The 19,143-nt window shown below is 39.7% G+C and overlaps 1 protein-coding gene across 3 annotated transcripts in view; it reads right to left on the bottom strand.

The window, feature by feature from the left end:
• Positions 1–2,186: 2,186 nt before the first annotated feature.
• Positions 2,187–19,143, bottom strand: part of PTPRE (protein tyrosine phosphatase receptor type E) — a 29,823-nt gene continuing 12,866 nt past the window's right edge. For 2 of the 3 annotated variants that reach the window (XM_059821558.1, XM_059821559.1), the window contains exons 10-18: positions 16,868–17,003; positions 16,294–16,443; positions 13,945–14,038; positions 13,028–13,104; positions 11,808–11,942; positions 11,022–11,147; positions 8,670–8,830; positions 3,762–3,897; positions 2,187–2,261 (exon numbers count right to left, since the gene is read on the bottom strand). In XM_059821558.1, the coding sequence (XP_059677541.1) occupies positions 2,187–2,261; positions 3,762–3,897; positions 8,670–8,830; positions 11,022–11,147; positions 11,808–11,942; positions 13,028–13,104; positions 13,945–14,038; positions 16,294–16,443; positions 16,868–17,003 (1,090 nt within the window). The remainder of the gene's footprint in view (positions 2,262–3,761; positions 3,898–8,669; positions 8,831–11,021; positions 11,148–11,807; positions 11,943–13,027; positions 13,105–13,944; positions 14,039–16,293; positions 16,444–16,867; positions 17,004–19,143) is intronic. The other variant, XM_059821561.1, reaches the window with a different exon arrangement.

Raw genomic sequence — 19,143 nt, 5'->3', positions numbered from 1 at the left:
CCGCTAACGTCACACCGCATTGCTGTTGCGCCGAGGAGGTTTGCTTCACGGATCAACTCTTAATCCAAGCTTTTATTTAAGGGAGCCAAAAGGCTGTCCAACAGACAAATTATTTTTCAAATGTAGCTAAATGTTTGGAAAGATCCTGATGCTGGGACCTAACGGGACCATAAAACGTGCTGCTTTGGAAAACGGTGGAATTCCTTTGCATTACTTTCTATCATCATTTAACCTCTCCGAGTCTCCCTGTGCTACAAAAGATCATACTGAAAACCCCACTGTATTGGTTTCCACACTGAATTTATTTGATGGCTTTTTAAAATTTGATAAAATTTCAGCATGCAGTAGCAATGTAAACTTACTTGGCATTCATTTTCGTTACTCAACACTTTTTGCGGCTTGAGTGTATCTTCTAATAGCAACTCACAACAAAGGTTTAGTCTTTAAACAATCTTTTTTAAGTGCATAATTTACTGTACAAATAAATACAGGAGTGCATCAATGGGAAGACAAGAAGCAGTAAATGGCAGTGTTCAGAACAGTGTGCTTGGAAACTCCTAAACTGCACCCTTCCCGTTCAGTATGAAATGAAAGGAGAGGTACGAACACCCTCCCGTTTCCTCGCACTGTTATGAAGTATAATGCTATTTGTTTTCAGAAATGAAAAGTGGTCATGGGATAAAATAGTGCAAGAACAATAGTGAAATGATCAGTGTAATTTGCTTATTTTAAATAAGGCTTTTATGTGTGCATTGACTAAAAAAAAACCCAACAGGACAAGACAGAACTATTGCATATTAGTTATGTAATTAAAATACATATTCGCATACTTTGTGCTCATTAATTCATATATGCATTTTAAAGAGTGGAAAAGATATACTTTTTAATTATTCAACATTCGGATGCCCTGTGATTTTTTGGATTTTCTATCCCCCAAGCATATCCTGTTCAGGGCTACGATAAAGACTTTTAAACTTTATTTCACCAATTATATTATCAGTAGTACTTTCATTAAAAATATATCTATATACACAATCATAAACCCCTTTTAGATAAAGGAAGCGTTCCTTTTTTCATAATATATATGGAAGGGTAAGAATGTAGAGGAGGTTTTTGGTACAATGCTTAATGTTGCTAGCATTACACTGTTAGTAAAATGTTTGTTTCAAGATTTTAGCAAATACCGTTAATTATTCTGTTGAGTTGAATCGAAGAATAAGAGTTAATCTTCATCTCTTTTGCCTTTTCTCAAAGAAGTGGGAAATTATGCATGCGTATATAGAGAAGCTTGATAGCCACTTCTGACAATGGCTTTAAAGCCTCTTCAAGTAGACAAGTTCAGGTGCTGCAAAATATACTCTTCTGATATGCAAAATATTCTCAAAAAAGTGGTAAACTCATATTATTGTCTTTCTAAATTGATTTAAGCTGGTGTCATATTTAGGGAAGAACAAAATAAATGGGACTTTGAAAGCTATATTAAATCAAAAATTCAAATCTGTATTTATACCGATTTTATCTTATTGACAGCAAGACTCAAAATAGAACTGCCATCAACCTGGAAGTTCTTAAAAACAGACTTTAAAAGCAGTGACATTTTTCAGTTGGACTGTACATTATTACACATGAAGGGCCATATTCTGATACCTTTATCATTAATAGCACTCACTCGAACAGTCTCTTTGCCTTCACTGAGACTATCTGTGAAATAAATTACAAGTAAGCATGAGCAGGTTATCAAAATGTGTCCCCAAATAAACATCTATTTTCATAGTGAAGCAAGGTTTATGGCCAAAACATGTTTAGTTTAAATGTGTGTACCACAATTCATATTTTTTAGTATGAAATGTGAATCACCTATGTAAAGTTTCAAGAATTGGGAGGTAACATTATTGATAAATATTTATAAGTGGAAAATTTCAAAGAAATAGACCCCCAAGAATTAATTTACTGTTATTTAGAATAAAGATTTCTATACCATCTTATAGTGATATACTGTATATGAACATTATACTTCGCTTTAGAAGATATTTATAGTTAAGAAATAACTTTATACAGCAAATGCAACTTTTAGAGCAAACACAAGGTCATATTTACAGTAAAGTCAACAATCAAAATGACATGAAATAAATTAACAGAATATACAACTATTTATACAGACAAATTAAAAAATAAGGCAGGAATTTTCATTTGAAATTAGCATAATCTGAAAAGATGTCGATGAAATCTTGTACCACTCTGTAGCAGAATTCATACTGTTCCTGAAAAACAATGGAAAGATAATCAAAATGTGCTTTGGTTGCATCGTATGACTACGCTGGAGAAAACCATACTTATGCAAATCCTAGTGGTAAATGCAACATGTTCTAAACTTCGGCTGTTACTCGGACCAGTAGCTGAGGACTGGTCTGTTCTGATTTTTATTTATGTGTTTGTTTTTTAAAATAAAAGCAATGGTACCTCGCTCTTTTGTCCAATACAGGCTGATTGTTGCTCGTCAGTTAAAGTGATTTCTTTAAGCTTTCTAGGTGATAGTTCTTAAACTGAATCAATTCTTAGGCCTGTCTTCCCATTTAAATTAAGCAGCTTACTGGACCTGGCTGTTACCCGGCTCACGCTAAAGCAGGGAGCTCCTCCTGTGCGCTCCCCAGGGAGCCTGGCTGCTTAGCTCTGGGCTCCATCTTCTGAGCTTTACAGCAGCAAGGAAGCAACAACATAACTTCTGACAATGTAACTTTAAATGTATAGAACATTAAAAAACCTCTACGTTCATTTGTCTGAAATGGAGCTCCCCTTGCAAAGGCTGTCTGCGATGTATTTATCCACTGCCTACGTTAGCCTGCTGGCTAGTCCTCCGCACCCTGAAGATGGGACACATCCTGATCTTCCAGGCACGCTGATATGCCTTCAACGTGATTTGCTGGATTACAAAACCTGTAACAACACTGATAATAAGCGGAATTGGCATCTGAATTCACCCATGCTGGAAAGCAGAGTTTAGCAGAAGCCTTTCCGCAGGCTCAGCTGGGAATACCTGTGGCCATTACACCCTTAACTAACATCATTAAATCACAGAGCCAGAACCCTGAAAGAAATATTTCATCCCTGTCTCAGCGTGACTGCGGATAATCCAATTCTACTTCTTCAACCCCTTTCTTCCTATCTGTAGTATGGAGAAAACATCTACCTGAAAAAGGTGTTTTCAGATAATTGTTTCTAAAGAAGTTTCAAATCACAGAACGGAAGACACTATCAAAATACAAAATATCAGCATTTTTATATATTTTCCAAAAACAAAAGTCTCAAAAGAACTTTTTAATGTTCCTTTAATAAGGAAAAGTGTCTGGACCAAGCTTCACGTATTACCTGTAGATGACTTCAGAGAAGTCAAAGACATTTCTCCCTTTAAGTGACCAACTGCAAGCCAATTTAAGCCCAGACATTTTAAGTTAAGAAAGACCAATTGATACACAGCTTAAAAGGCATTTACTTCATACGTTTTGTCACCTGCAACACTCAAAAGATTTTGGTTTAACTGTCTCCAGTTCCCAAAAGACACAGAATGTTTAGCCAAGTTGTATTTTTAGAAATGCTATAAAAAAAAAATCTGTAAAAATACAGATTTCTGATAATACCTTGTACATACACAGCCATCATACATAATTTATTTCAACCTGCAAAAAAATCCTTTGTTCTCCTCCCACAAGAATATTTACAAACATACATCCTTTGACAAGGATCCGGATTGTTAAATATCATACCAGTGTTTGCACCATATGTGGCCTTTGCAGTCTTAAGCTCTTCACAGCTTGAAATACATCTAAGAGCCCTTCAGCCTTCACTCGTTCCAGAATATTGCTGAGTGCTATGAAGGTACCTGTTCTTCCAGCGCCAGCACTGCAACGTAAACACATTCGCTTGACATGCAGTAGGATGAAAATGTTAAAAGAGACATAATAGTGATATAAAATAGCCAAATACTACTGTTAGCCAACTTCTATTCATTTTTTGTGCTTAGTTTGTCACCTCAGCTATGCTAGAAGGGAGCCAAAGTCTGAGACTCAAATAATGAACTGGCAAAGCTGCTCACTCAGCTCTGCATTCATCATCAGCAAAGACAACTTTCGGTGCGCCCACACTCTGCTTTCGGTTTTATTCTTGATGGGGGAGAAGACAACCTTTGGACTTGCAGTCGCAAAACACGGTTATAACGCAAAGAAGCACTGTGCGATCAAACCCACATTTTTCTGTTAGGTTGTGATTCATACTTCTGCATGGTGGACAGACATGAAAACATTATTATTATCGTTATTATTATTATTACTACTCCAAAGCAATTTGATGGAAAATGTCCTATCCAGCTGTAATGATTTTAATAACTCTTACGATTTAAGCCATTTCTCAAAGAGATGTACTGATACAAGGACAAACTAAAGCAAGACTACATATGAGGCTATACTGCATACAGAAACTAAAATTGACTGTTCTGCCTCTATCTTGACTACAATAAGCAGCCTAACGTACTCCCAAGTTACTGTAGTTTCTTTCATTTCAGTATGTTTGACTCGGTATATTTTGTGCTTATATCTCTTTCAGATCATGTTTCCGTGGAACCAAAATATATTGCAGTAATTATTATCTGATTTACTATGCCTAACTCTAGAGCAAAAAAAATTTGAAAAATAAATAAACCATTTCTTTCTTTCTCCTAATCACACTCATTAGGGACTATCTGACACCAACAAAACAGTGGCTGTGCACTGGAAGGCCAATAGCTTTGCTAGGCAGTAGTTACTAAAACCAGGGTGGGATGGGGAAATTGGCAATCAGCGGTAAGATGGAGTGGAAGGTTCACGGGATTGCTGAATAAGGATAAACACAAAATTCATTAAATTTAAAATTTTTGTGTATTTTAACCGTAAGTAGGTGAATTGTGATCACAGGTCATTGCTTCTACCTTATTTCTACCAAATACACCAAAATCTGATAAGCACAAGCCTTATGAAAAGATTAAGTGCAAATGCATGTATCCTCAGCTGGATACATTAAAAGTCTCGTTGGAGGAAAAATGAACAGGTACAATGTATTAGATGTGTTATTCCCTTTAGACAATTACTTTTATCAGATTAAAGACAAACACAATCTAAAAGGGTTCAGATTTATTTGTAGTTAGCTAATCTCTAGTAGCCATCTGTGGTTTCTAGAGTAACCCATGAGTGATGCAACTGGGAATAGTCTACAACTATCAAAAGATGAGGACATGAAGACATGCAGTAAACCTGTACGCACACATCACATCACCACACACGTTGCTTATTCATTTATGCTGAGAAGAGGCAGGCATGCATTGCTTTGCAATTCATTTTTAACACTCCTTGTGCTAGGCTCACTCTCCTTTCTTCCGAAAACATGCTTTCAGCAAATCCTTAAAGCCCACACAAGTTGGGGTTTTTTAAAGTAATTTAAGAATTTTTAGTATGGATGCATGGAAAACTAAACTGCATTTAAAAAGCAGGAGAAAAATATGTATTGTCTCATGGGAACACAGCACTACTCTTTGCACACTCGCTTCTCTTTCTGCAATTCCCTTTTAAAAAAAAAAAAGAAGTTAAGAAAGATAACTTTTAAATTTGACTCAGACTTCTTTGCTTGAGACAGAAAGTTCAAAGGCGAAGGACATGCAGAATGAGGAAAACTGGGCAAAGGACAGAAGTAAGGGATCTCTAAATAACACCTGCATAGTTTATTGGAGTGGGGAAAGGAGGAGACAGTGAAGAGAGGAAAAGCAGAGGCAGCCATGAACTAAAGAGAAGGCAGCTGCAGACACGCACTGGAAGAGAAGGGAGTTCAGTTTTAGAACAGATTGGCTTTGAATTCTGTTGGCAACACAGTTAGCAAAACCCTTCTAAACTGTTTAGGGTGACGTCTTGTTTCTCCTTAAGAATTATCTTTTTTAGCAGCTCCTTAAACTGTTTGTAAATAGTTGGAAAAAATGAACTGAAGTTTTCACAAGTTGATGTGAACACTCTGAAAAATCAGTCTTAGACTTGAAATGTGTTTACTTATTCATAAAGTTACATTCATTTATATTTGAAGACTCAAGTATGACTTCATGGAGAAGTTCAAGTCACTCAACAGCTGCGATGTACAGGCTGTCCAAGTCGGGACAGGAGAGAATTCTCAGCATTAAAAATCCTAGAATACATTGCGTGGTTTGGGTTTTATTTTCTTGTTTAAATCCATTTTATAGTGATTGGAGTAGATTTAAAAAGATCTAGGACAAATGCATGCCAAATGATTAAGCTAAGGCTTCAGAGAGGCTGCAAGTCTAAAAGCTCGGAAAAGTAGAAGCAATGTATACCTCAGATAGTTCTTCCACATCTAATTTGTGCATATCAAAGACATGAGTTACTTTTATCTCTTATTTTACTGGCTAGAACTCCTTGATATGTTACCCACTTTAATTATCATTCAGAATTTTAACTCCCTAGCTATTAAAAAAAAGTGGCTGTTCAAATTCATCAAATTGCAGAATCAAACACAAAATGTCATCATCACCCTCGAGTGTGGCCAGCACAGGGTGGGGGAACCCACAGTCCCCTCGGGAAAATGTATGAAAACAGCAAAGAGCAAAACACTTCCGAAGCAAGGAGGAGAAAGTTTTAGCAATGAATATGCATTAGTACAGGATCATGTCGCAAAACACCAACACATCCGAGCCCTGGCTCAAGCTCCCAGGATCTCTTTGCTTCAAGAGGGCATGAAAACACAGGTGACCCTGCAGACGGCCAAACACAAACCATAGTTCTCAGGGACTGAGGCAGCACCTTTGAAACTCAAATCAGAGCAAAATAAAAGTCAGCGTACGCTGCAGAGAACAAATGTAACGTGCCGTTCCCAGCTCTAACTCTAGCAACAAGCAGACAGGTGATTCTATCAAACCACTTCCGAATGGTCAGTGAGGGTACTTCCCTGGAGATGATGCTACAAGAACAATTTGAGTGTCACATAGATCAATATAGTGTATTTTTTCCAAAGAAAAAATAATCAGTAACTCATACAAAACCAGATGGATATTCTCTGAAATGCAGGGAAAATCTAGAAGCGGCAACATACTATCTAGGTCACTGACAAAAGGTTGGAGAAGCTTATTCATGGAGTAGTCAGTCATAGGGGGTCTCTATCACCATGTAGGTGCCAAGCATTTCTCAATAGCGGGATCACAGCTAGGTAGAGAAAATACCACAATTAATACTACACATTGTTAGATATAAAGATGCCAGAACCTTGACCTCCAGGTATTGCGAGAAGAGCGCCATGGCCCAGCAAAACCAGTTTACCTTGTACAATGTGCCCAAGAGGAAAAGATTTAAAGGCCAGTATTTAGCATGAATTAAATAATTGATTTTGAGGGCAATCAGAGAAGAAACAATGATTGGTTTTATATAGTGGTTGAGCCTGTGGGCTTCAACCGCAAGAGACACTCTACTGCACGAGGTCTTAGATGAACACAGGAGAGAGATGGGGCCCCTGAAAACCTTCACGCTGGGACGAGCAGCCGGGAGTCAGGCAGTGCATCTCCCAGAATAGGTCCAAGCAGCCCACAGCAGTAAAGAGGTTCATGTCAAAGGGTCACCTCTTGAGGTTAATAGCTTCTCATTTCAAAAAACCAAAATAAAACATAGGAACTTCTCTTCTGGAGGCTCTGAAACCCTGCTGACCCTGTCCCTGTGTACTGGGAGCTTGAATTTGTATTGAGCAGAAAACAAAAAGCTTTATTGATTTATAAAGATTAAAATATTTTAAAAGCAAGGTATGATTTCTGAATTAGGAAAAGGCAGAATACTAGTTTTACTACTACTTAAAAAAATAAATAAATCAGCAGATGTCGTACCGAAAGAGAAAAGACAAATTTAGTTTGATACAAAACCCCACACTCTGAAAAATATAATTTGAAAAAACAGAGGAAAAGCCCAATGTATACCTTTAAAAAAAAAACCAAACAAAAACACCCCAGATGCTGCAATAAAAATGTACAATTCAAAAAAAAGAACTCCCCAGAAAGTGAAAACCTGGCACAGGACAAAGATATATTCTAGTTATCATGTATCAAGTCATACACAAGGTACCTCTTAGCATTAATGTAACCATTGTTTTCTCTGTCCTCCCAGCTCTCACATCGGCTTTTAAGGACAGGAGAACATTTTGCCTTCCGCTTAGATTAGGGATATATTTTATTCTCTTGATAGCTTGTAAAAACCAACAGCATTTTGATCTTGATAGAACATTTGAGCACTATATTGGTGGGATGTATTACACTTCACCGCAATAAACCTATAGCTTTACTTTCCTAATCATAGCATTTCACAATACTCAGGTGCAAGACTACAATACCGCAAGTTAATAATACACTTGTTTAATTCCAGCCATTAAGGACAGCATTAAGGAATCCACTTTGCTAATTTAGCCAAAGACAAATCACAAATCCTTGATGTAAGCCTAGATTTTCTTTTTGTCTATCTTTTTTCTCCTATTTCTTAATTTCTGTTTATTTTTTTAAAGGATGCAGTCTACTCCCTCACGAAGGAAAGCTGCCGTAAAAACAACCAGACTGGAGAAAAAGCAAGCCGGTGCCTTAGCTAATGGTGGGAAGAAGAGGCGCGTCTTACCTGCAGTGCACCGTAATCGGGTGATTGCCTGTTTGCTGCTGCTGCTTTTGGACAGCTGCAATCAGGTCGATCATTCCTTTTCCTTCTGCAGGAATCCCGATTTCTGGCCACCCATGGAAATGGAACTGCCGGACGAGCCTGCTTTGCTTCTCCTGGTTACCCTGCGTGCATGCAAACACCAGATTTATCCAGTTGTTACTTCAAAATGGAAACACACTTCTTACCTGAAACGTTCGTAGCATAAACTTTGCACCACTATAGTAAAGGGGGTTGTTTGCAGCCTGGTCCATAATATATCGGTCATACAGACCTGATAGTTCCGTTTCCAAATTCCCCATCCACTGTCCCGATAATTTACCCCTATAATTTTCCTTCGGATTTGCACAGCTGCTTCACCTGGGTCGTACTAAGGACACACTTAAAGATTATTCATCCTGAGTACCAATGGTTGGAAGCTTTCCTCATGCGCAAGCCAAATCCAAAGTGCCATTAAAACAACCCAATTCATGAAACGCATTCATCTTTGCACAACACTACCTGCTACTTTGAAACTTAACAAATTATTTGTCTTTATGCTTGCTGATTAAAACCACCCCTAAAAGTTCAAATAGGTATTAATACCATGCTAAGGCAGTTAGCTCTAGACAGGTTTGGATGCACGAAGGCTCTTCACTTCACAGAATCACAGAATCATTAAGGTTGGAAAAGACCTGTAAGATCATCAAGTCCAACCACCAACCCAACCCCACCATGCCCATTAAACCATGTCCCGCAGTGCCACGTCTACATGTTCCTTGAACACCTCCAGGGATGGTGACTCCACCACCTCCCTGGGCAGCCTCTCCCAGTGCTTCACCACTCTGTCAGGAAAGACATTTTTCCTAATACCCAGCCTGAACCTCCCCCTCAACCTCCCCAACTTGAGGCCATTTCCTCTTCTCCTATCACGTGTCACTCAGGAGAAGAGACCAACACCCACCTCCCCACAACCCCCTTTCAGGCAGTTGCAGAGAGCGATGAGGTCTCCCCTCAGCCTCCTCTTCTCCAGACTGAACACCCCCAGCTCCCTCAGCCGCTCCTCATCAGACTTGTGCTCCAGACCCCTCACCAGCTCCGTCGCCCTTCTCTGGACACGCTCCAGCACCTCAATGTCCTTCTTGGAGTGAGGGGCCCAAAACCGAACACACCTAAAATCTGTGCTTGGTGCTTCCCATGACTGCATTACAATAGTGTATGGATGCAACATATTGTGGCAATTGTACTGTACGTCGTCAACTCTTGCAAGCCACAGAGAGTTGAAAACATGAGGTCCCTGCTGATGCTAGGTGCTTTCAATGTGTCCACCACAGGGGACATCTGGTGAATGAGTTTGACAGGAAGACTCTGGACACTTTTGTACTGGAAGCCTGGAAGATGTCACCCTTACGAGGAAAAAGGCTTGGTCAGTCCTCCTTCCTCCCAGCTCTCCACGCTTCAAATACCATTGCTGTAGTCTAGCTGGACTCAGGCACAATACAAAAGTTACTCAGGTTTCTTAGACCTGCAGCAGCAAACACTTCTAACGACGTAGGATTGTTTGGGTATTACCTAAAATGCTGTTACTTGAGTTTTAAATACTTCCCAGTGTGACAGAAGTCAACACATCAACGAGGACTCTCTGCTTTGTGAAGCACGGTGTGTATTCACACCTAATCCACCACCCTCCTTCTTAAGGAAATATAGAATACTTCAAATTTAAAGTCCTTTTGCTTTGCACGTGCCAGCTATTTAAGTGCATAAATTCTATGCAATGCAATAAGTAGTTAAATGGATCATATTCTTAACTGCAAGTAATTTTTTTTTTGTTGTTTTTCAAAAAGGGCAATGCAAATCAGATCGTAAAGAAATGCTGCAGTGAGTGAAGAGATGCGTGCCCAAAAGATCAAAACCAGGTGTTGAGTAAATCTTGCCTGTAGCAGAGCAACGTAAAGGGAGAGCTGGTAGGCAGAGGCAAGTACATGTGCTGCTAAAATGCTTCACGGGATTTAAAAATACTGAATCAAATGTTCTTTTATAGCTATGTGGGAGATGGGAGAAAAAACAAGAATAACAGCAACAAGAAAACATTTAAAAAAACCCCAAAAACAAAAAACCTCACACCCCACTTTGATCAAGGACATCTTTTACTGACCAGAATTTTCATAGGGCTTTGAGCAAAAATGTTTCCTATAAGCTTCCCCTTGACTGACACAATGTCAGATGATGATAACCACATTGATCTTTAGATAGCAATTCCAGCATTTCAGTTACATAATCATATTTGTAAATCCCTTCAGATGCAACAAAACCCCTCATGTAATTTAAAAACGTTACCTGACTGTACGTAACTATGAAGTCCCTTACACTTATGGCATCTAACAGACTGTCATTCTTTATTTCTACGGTTATCTCTCCGTGAGTTACAGAGCCCTCCGATGGCCAGTACTGGCAGCATTTTTCCTGCAAAATTGAGAGAGAATTGTAAACGTTCCTGGAAATTTTTTCCAGTTACCTACGTTGTCATAAAACTGATATAGGAGGTGACATATGGCATAATAAATGTGTTCTAAACACTTTGTAATGAAAAGGCTAATAACCAAGAATACAGTAATAAAATATTTCTATAATATAAACCATTAAGATGAAAAGGGCTTAGGAGTCATAGATGGCAAATAGTGCTTTAAAACAGATTAGAATAAAATAAGTAACTCTTTTCATTAATTAATGATGTACTAGGAGAGGTTAAGAATAAGCCACTGGAGCTTATACTGGCAGAACAGGGAGGGAGGTTTTCACAAAAGCTTTGTCCAGCTGTTCCCAAATCCCAAACCGCTGCTCCGTGTCAGGCATCCCTATAAATTTTGTGCTTTTAATGTGAACTGGGCCCTTCCACAACCATAATTTGCAGTAGTTTTAGTGGGTTTTCTGACAATTTGAGCAAAAGCAGCAACATTGGCCCAAGCCAAACAGCGAAGCAAGAGCTCGTTTTAGGGAAGGCAAAAAATCTTGTAGCACTGGAATTCGCAGGCAACAAATAGTTTATCTAATATTAATGCTCATGTTTTACAGGTGTTAACAGCAACTTCTTTGCTCTGGAGCTGGCAGCCACGGGACGCATACCTGCTCCCTCTCTTGAACTTCCGTGAGCATAACGATGGTGTGGCACTTCCACTCCCACACCATCCGCCAGAAATCCTCCACCGTGTGCGGAAGCGGTCCCTGGGTGGCAATGAAGTAATCCTTCTGGCGATAGCCCTGCGGAGAAAGACCGGGATGCCGTTATGTCGTGACACACGAGTACAAGTGCAGAGGGACGGAACGTGATGGTTGGAGAGGTGATCACGACTTAAACTGGCGCTTCCTGTGAGCCCCGCTGCTTGACGATGTGACGGTTACTGCAAATCTAGTGCTGCTGAGCCCACCTGATTCTTGCTCGTTGCCAGAAACGCAGGAAAAAAATCCCCCAATTCACAATCCTGAGTTGTATTTTATGACTTTTTACAGTCAGACGTGGCACTGTGGTACATGGTTTAGTGGGCATGGTGGGGTTGGGTTGATGGTTGGACTTGATGATCTTACAGGTCTTTTCCAACCTTAGTGATTCTGTGGTTCTGTGTGAATGAAATTCTGCAGTAATAGCTAACCGAGAGGGTTTCACAATGAGATTATCAACGTTAACAACTGCAGCTGTTAGCTTTACTACAGAATTAACATTTAACTCAGTTTTTGAGCTACAGTTCTACTTATGTACTGTGATGTGATCTTCACAGCTGTGGTATCCACAAGCCTCAATCACTAATAGGGTTTTATTGCTTAAGGATATAATTAATTCTCATATTTAAATAAAAATAAGACACGGTGGAAGGTGCTGCCCAGGTTCCAACAGGAAGCCGGGAAAAAAAGTTGTGAATTAATGCAGGTCTGCCCAGGTGAACCCTGGGCCCAAACACTGGGTCAGCCTTTCCCCATGCGAAATACGGACTTTTCTTTTTCGTCTCCTCAGAAGAGCGCATATTTACATCCGTTAACCTGAACACAGATAATGGAGCTGTTAGATGTTAGTTGTCTAGCTAATTTGTTTCGCTGCCTCTTTGTCAGAATTTAACAAAAACCTTAGTTTATAAATCTAACAACAAGAATGTTTAAATCACACAACCATTTAAACTGAAATTGAAAACACCAGGTAAGAAACGTATTTGGAAACTCTCATAAGCCGAACCCAAACAAAAAAGCTAACGTTCTTTATAAGCCAAGTGGATCGTGTCTCTTTAAAAAGACTTATCAGCAACAGCAAAAGATTTGACTTGCAATTTAAATACATGAGAGGTTTTTATACGTACATCTATGAAGGAAGCATTGATGTAGTCTGTATACTCTTGCCCTCTTTTCATTGACAGAATCACTCTATTAAAATCATCTGAAAAAAACAAAAAAGTCTAGTCTTACTTTTGCTAACTGTACGTTGATTGCTCCACTATTACATTTGGGAGAGAACAAAACCAACCAAATCTTTTATCTGAAAGCCAAAGAGTGTCTCAAAGATCTTATCCAGGATTTAGTGAGTGTCTGGAGGAGGGTGCTGGTTTTTCTGCTGTTCTTTTTCCATTCACACAGGATATGGCCAGCAAGGTCTGGAACGTTCCTTTTCAGATGCAGACATTACAGTGCTGCTCCAGACTACGCAAGGAATCGCTCACAAAATATGTTGGTTTAAAAGGTGTAACTGCTGAATTACTTAATTCAGTCCTGAAAAATATCTGCTTGTAATACATTTTACATTGATAAAGTAAAAAACAATTCATCGAATTGTTTGCAGACGCTTTACAAGGGTATTACACTTTAAGAGGAGAGGATACTGCTGTTTGTATTGTTAGATTCTCTAGAAACTTTAGAGCAGACATGCCAAAAAGGATGACAAAACAAAAGGGAAGGCTAATGGAAACACCCCAAAAATGTGTTCTAACTAAAAATGAAGGAACCCAAAAACTACCACTCTGGACAGTACAACAGCTGTTGAAAACATTTGAATTTTGCAGGCAGAGACGTTAAAACTTTTTAAGACACACGCAGTAATTAGTTGCAGAATTCCAGTTTCCAAATCTGGGCAGGACCCCTGTTCTTGAGTTATCCCAACGGAGCTGTACTCTGATATGAGCTGTGTTGTTCTCAACATATAGATATAGCATGTAGACGACAACCTTAGGATAATCATGTGTTGATAGCACTTGTTTCTCTATATAAAAGGTTGACCTCTTACATGGGATAATCTGGATGACTCTAGCTTTCTTCATGTTTGCTGGAAGATTGCCTGTTCTCATGTTTTCTTTCATTATCCGAACATTTGTTAACTTCTGTAAGAAAAGACACAAATGAGGATGAGAACTCATTGGAACAGAAGCGGTTCTCGCTCACCATATCCAGTACTCAAAGGGTTCTTATGCGTCTTTATCGGGTACAAAACGGCAACGCAGTCAAAGCGAGAGTGACTTTTCACAAAAGCCACTTCATTGTCCTGTCTATAAAAATGAATTAAGCATAAGACTCCTGTAATTTTTTCATACTGATAAATATTTAAGAATCTGAACGTACTCCCAAGGCATATCAATAAAGTTTAAGGGCTGTAAAATGACAGCAGATTTTAACATTTTGGGTCTGTTTGGTTTTGGGTTTTTTTATGACACTTTTGGATGGTCTGAGCATGGCTTTCAGAAGCATGACAGTATCCATTCCCTTTGAAAAGGTCTAAATTTGACCACTGGAAATTTAGTTTCGTTGAATTAGCCACTTTTGAAAATACCTTTTAATAAAAAGGTCTGCGCACCATTTTATCAAATTCATTTTGGTTTTTTCTTTCCAGGCTTTACGTAAGCGGAGGCAGGCTGAGCAGCACACCCACCACCACCTGTCTCCAGCAGCTTTTCATTTCCACGTTGTCCTCAAGTACTGAAAAATTTCCTTTTTATAGCCTTCCCTTCCTTTATGGTCAAAACATGAACTGAATTCGTATGCATTCCCATTCATTTCATTCATATTACTATTATTACAATCCTGTTCAGAGTATTAAAACTCTGGTCCTGTAGTCCTGGACCGTGTTTTCCCTGCGGCACACCACCCTGCTGCTGGCACAACAAGGTCGCACGAGTTTATGGACTGCTGTGCACCAAACCCTGCAGCTTGGCTCTATATATTTTCAAGCTTTTGCTAGTGAAGGGACCAATATTCCTTATTATTTTATTCAGTTTGTGCTGACAGCATTCCCAGGACACAGAAGACAAATGCTGCTCTTGCCCCAACAATTTTTTTTATAGTATCCCTTACACACCCGCAAGATCGCGCAAGATAACACAACAATAATAGGATGCTTCTGCTGGGGTGGGACTCACCAGACAATGATCATAGTTACACAGCTGCATTTTGGCAACTATTTAATATAAATTCAATTGAAATTAAAATTAATTTAATTTTCAAACTGCAAGCAGATTTTCAAGCATGTATTTGCCAGGTACTGAGTTTCAGAAGCTATCTCAATTCCAGTAAAATCTGTAGTACCAGCAACGAACTACTGAAAAGAAACCCCCACCTCTGAGAAACCAGCTCTCTGTAATACTGCGTTGGATGGACTTTACGTCAGAGTTTCTCACGCCCGGTACAACATAGCTCTACTCCTTTTTTGGTGTAGATGGGCTCAGTGCTCCTGGGCCACCTAAATGCTTTTCAGAATACTCGGCAGAACTAAACGTTGTTCTACGCACTTTAATGGAGCCTTGCTGGCACAGTGGAAAACAAACTTAGGAATTCTAGAAAAAGTAGAATACTCGACGTTTTTACTTGCTTCCTTCCCTCAGACAGGCCAATACTTTTGATTTTTCATCTTGGTGCTATATCGTCGGACTTATTTTTACATCATTTTCTTTTTCCGGTTCCCAACGTCTAATTAAATTAATCCCTTAAAGGAAAGGGAGCACTCCAGTTAACACCTATATGTCATTTAATGCTTTACACCTATATATAGAATAAATATTTTAGCACAGCCAAAGTCATAGAAAAGTTCTAACTCCTTCTTTAGAACAATAAAGTCCATTTTAAATAATGATCACAAAGAGCCAGCGTGGTTGCTTTCCGCATTTGGACTTTCTCCACTAAAGAGAAATGCATTTTTCTTTTCTTTCCTGACAGGTCTGGATATTCAGCACGGGATGTGTAAATTCTCTCTGTCCTCAGTCAGTCATCGCTGAGTTAACAATCCTGTTGAGATGCAAATTAGGTCACATTATCCAGCTCCCTCTTCCAGCACTATCTGATCTGGCATCTAGTACCAGACGGAAGGAATAATTCCATTTTTCTTTTATAAACAAACAGAAAGCATATAGGAAAAGGTCCGTAAGACGATGTAGCTTTGAATGAGCACTTGCAGAACAGGATGTTAAGCAAGGCCCCATTCACCGACTCCACGGGACCCATTCACAGCAAGCACAAAATAAAACAAGTTGTTCCATTTTGACGGACCTTTTCTTTTAAGGTTACACTCTTCCTGCTTTTGAAGTATCTTTTTGGCCTAAGTGTTTCCATGCTTAGACATCCGATGGTAAAGGCCTTTCATACTTACCTTGAATTCTTCTTCCAGCCCTATTTTGACAAGGTTTGGCGCCGCGTTGTGCGATGTTTGTAGATGTTTTTCTAAGGATGACACATCTAGCTCCGTGTCACCGTAGAGGTAGTATTCAAGTAAGGCTTGATAAATGAAGGAGTATTGCATCTGGAACCAACAAAGAGCAGCCATATAAGCATACTGCCAAGCAAGGAAGCGGAACTATCACATCTGGCGCTTTCATCCATCTCATTTGGTCTACAATCTACTAGTTATCAAAATATACCTTTAAGCTAAAACAGAATTTTCCTGTCACATCACTCACATTCTCTAAAACTCCACTCTCGTGTTGCATGGGGAAACCTGGACACGATACCTAAAGATAATGTGCCTTACGGTGGTCTTCACAGCCCTAACATGCCTTTATCTTCTTCCCCAACCCCATCCTTCTACTGGGCTTTGTTCATCTTCCAATTATCCAGGTGTACAACAGAACGGGACATACTGGGATGCATATCAGAGTGGAAATACAGAAGCATATTCTTCTTCGCTCGCGAAAAGTTGTAAATTCAACCGATTAAAGTCCACTTACGTCAGTCTGGACCATCTGCGGACGCTGATTACGGATTCTTGAAACAAACTCAAAAACATCAACTTTCTGTTCTGCGTGCATCATGTCTATTATGGCATCTATAACGATGAACGTGCCTGTGCGACCCACACCAGCGCTTGAAAAGGAAACAAAACCAAACAAACAAAAATCTCTATGGAATTACCAAGTCTGCAGGAATTGCTACAGCAATGACACAGGTAGAACTTGTGCTGCTTATACTGGACTGAAATAGTCAACTGTGAAAAAACAAATTTCATTTTTTATTTTAGCAGGGATAGCAACAAACAGGGGTCTACGTTTTTAACATAAAAAGTCACCCCTTAACAGCTCTGAAATGATAAGATCAAAATTGTATTAGAAAAGACCTTTGGAAAAAAATTCTGCTTGACCAGGCATAATAATTCAGTCTAAGATGAAATTTGACATTTTTTTTTCCTTAATTTCTGCTCTTTTCTGCATGGTTGCTGCTCCATGCCCATTAGATAATATTTACTTGTTACAAGTTCTACACTTCCTAACTGCCATCGCGAATTAGTTTCTTTTTTTAACCTACCCTTCAACAGCCACGAGAGGGAGCGCAATCATTATAAATTACACTACTCCAGCCACTTTCAGCTCTTCCTTCCAGAGGAAAAGGGCATGGCATCCTGTGCTAGGCATTAATAGCTCTCCTTTAACCTTCTGTTAGCTTACTTTGTACAGCAAGTGCTGTAGTGTCCACAAACACCTTCTGAGACACGACAAAAATCTCTCCCCCCATCCCAGCGTGTCCTAAGACACAGGTCAATTTTCAGCCAGGAAACATTAGGCTTTAAATAACATCAGAAAAAAAAAATGCATGCATAATACGACTTAGTTCATATGCACACACACAAACTTTTAACAGCAAATGCTGCGTGAAACCAAAGCCCCCCAAGCCCCTCTATTCCAGAGGTCCAGAGGGATGACCGAGATGAGCAAACCCATGGAGTACCACGGCCCCCCGCCAAAACTTCACGCAACTTCTTCACAGTGAACAAGCCCACTATAACCTTCTGCCTCCAAATCCCTTTGCGTTCAGTCATCGGTTTGGCAGGCTCCCCTCTCTCCCTGCCCAGCCACGTCCCGGTCCAGCGCTCCCACCCGCCAGTCCCCCTTGGCCCCTCTGCGGCCATTGACCACGGGCCACCGTGGTGGGCCAAGGCTCCCTTCCCTCTCGCTTCCTTTCATTCATGTTGACCTCTGCCACCACGGATGAGTCCACCTCGAGTCCTGCTGTCTTGACTCTCAGTTTACAGAGATTTTCCTCTTCCTGACATGTCCTGGAAACCACCTCTGAGTGTGGGCTGCTCATCGCCAGTTCACACTTGTCCTTCGTAGCTCAGTCCTGTGAGCTTCTACCCATCGAGCCCCGCGCTCAGCTTCCTCACTTCTCTTCCCTTTGCAGATATGATCCCTTTTTACACATCCTTGTTCCCTCCCCGTGCCTGTGCCCCAAGGTCACCTTACTTCGGATCAGTGCTTAGTTCAACCCTTGCATGTTCCTGCTAAAGCTGGTAATTTCACCAACCTTGGCATTTGCCTTGGAAGTTCCCTGACTTTATCCATCCTTAACCTCCTGCAGGGTATCCCTTACTCAGCCATTCCTCAGTGTAGCTCTCTGCTCACTGAAAATACATATTTCTGAAAACTTCTTGAAAAAAAATATTGGCAGAAATCCCCCCTCCCACCTCCCTTTATCTGCAATTCTTTACTTCCAAATGCTAAATTAGCCTTTTATTAACTTCCAAAAGATTCCGATTGAGCAGTTTTTGCTCGGAATGACTGGGTGATATTTTTATAAAAGCTCACTAAAAACAGACGGTTACTCACTATCGATGAGTTTCCCTTTCCTTTTTTCAACAATTCAGTGGTGTCATATCCTGAACTGTAACGGAAATTAAGTGTCACCTCTCTCATTCTTTATTTCTAAAGCAGGCTGAAGTACTGCTCTAGCCCCCAGCACTGACAGAGAACTGCCTTCACTTGGACCATTATATTTAAATCTCTGCAGATTTTTATTAAGATATTTCATATTTTCCTTTATTTTGTCTCTACTTCTGCTGATTAAACTAAGTACAGAATTTCCTGCTGGTGCAAAATAAAGCTCAAAGGCAATTTGATTCTCCACAGAACATCATGGCAAAAGGCGATAAAAATATTGTGGGTTTCTCAAAGGAAAGACTGTGTGAAACTACTAAAACCTTCTTTTTCCGTTTAATGCTTTTCTTTAAGCC

Source organism: Gavia stellata, chromosome 9 (genome assembly GCF_030936135.1).
Source record: "Gavia stellata isolate bGavSte3 chromosome 9, bGavSte3.hap2, whole genome shotgun sequence".
NCBI lineage: Eukaryota > Metazoa > Chordata > Aves > Gaviiformes > Gaviidae > Gavia > Gavia stellata.
The sequence above is the reverse complement of the archived record's forward strand: the minus strand, read 5'-3'. Positions and strand labels throughout refer to the sequence as shown.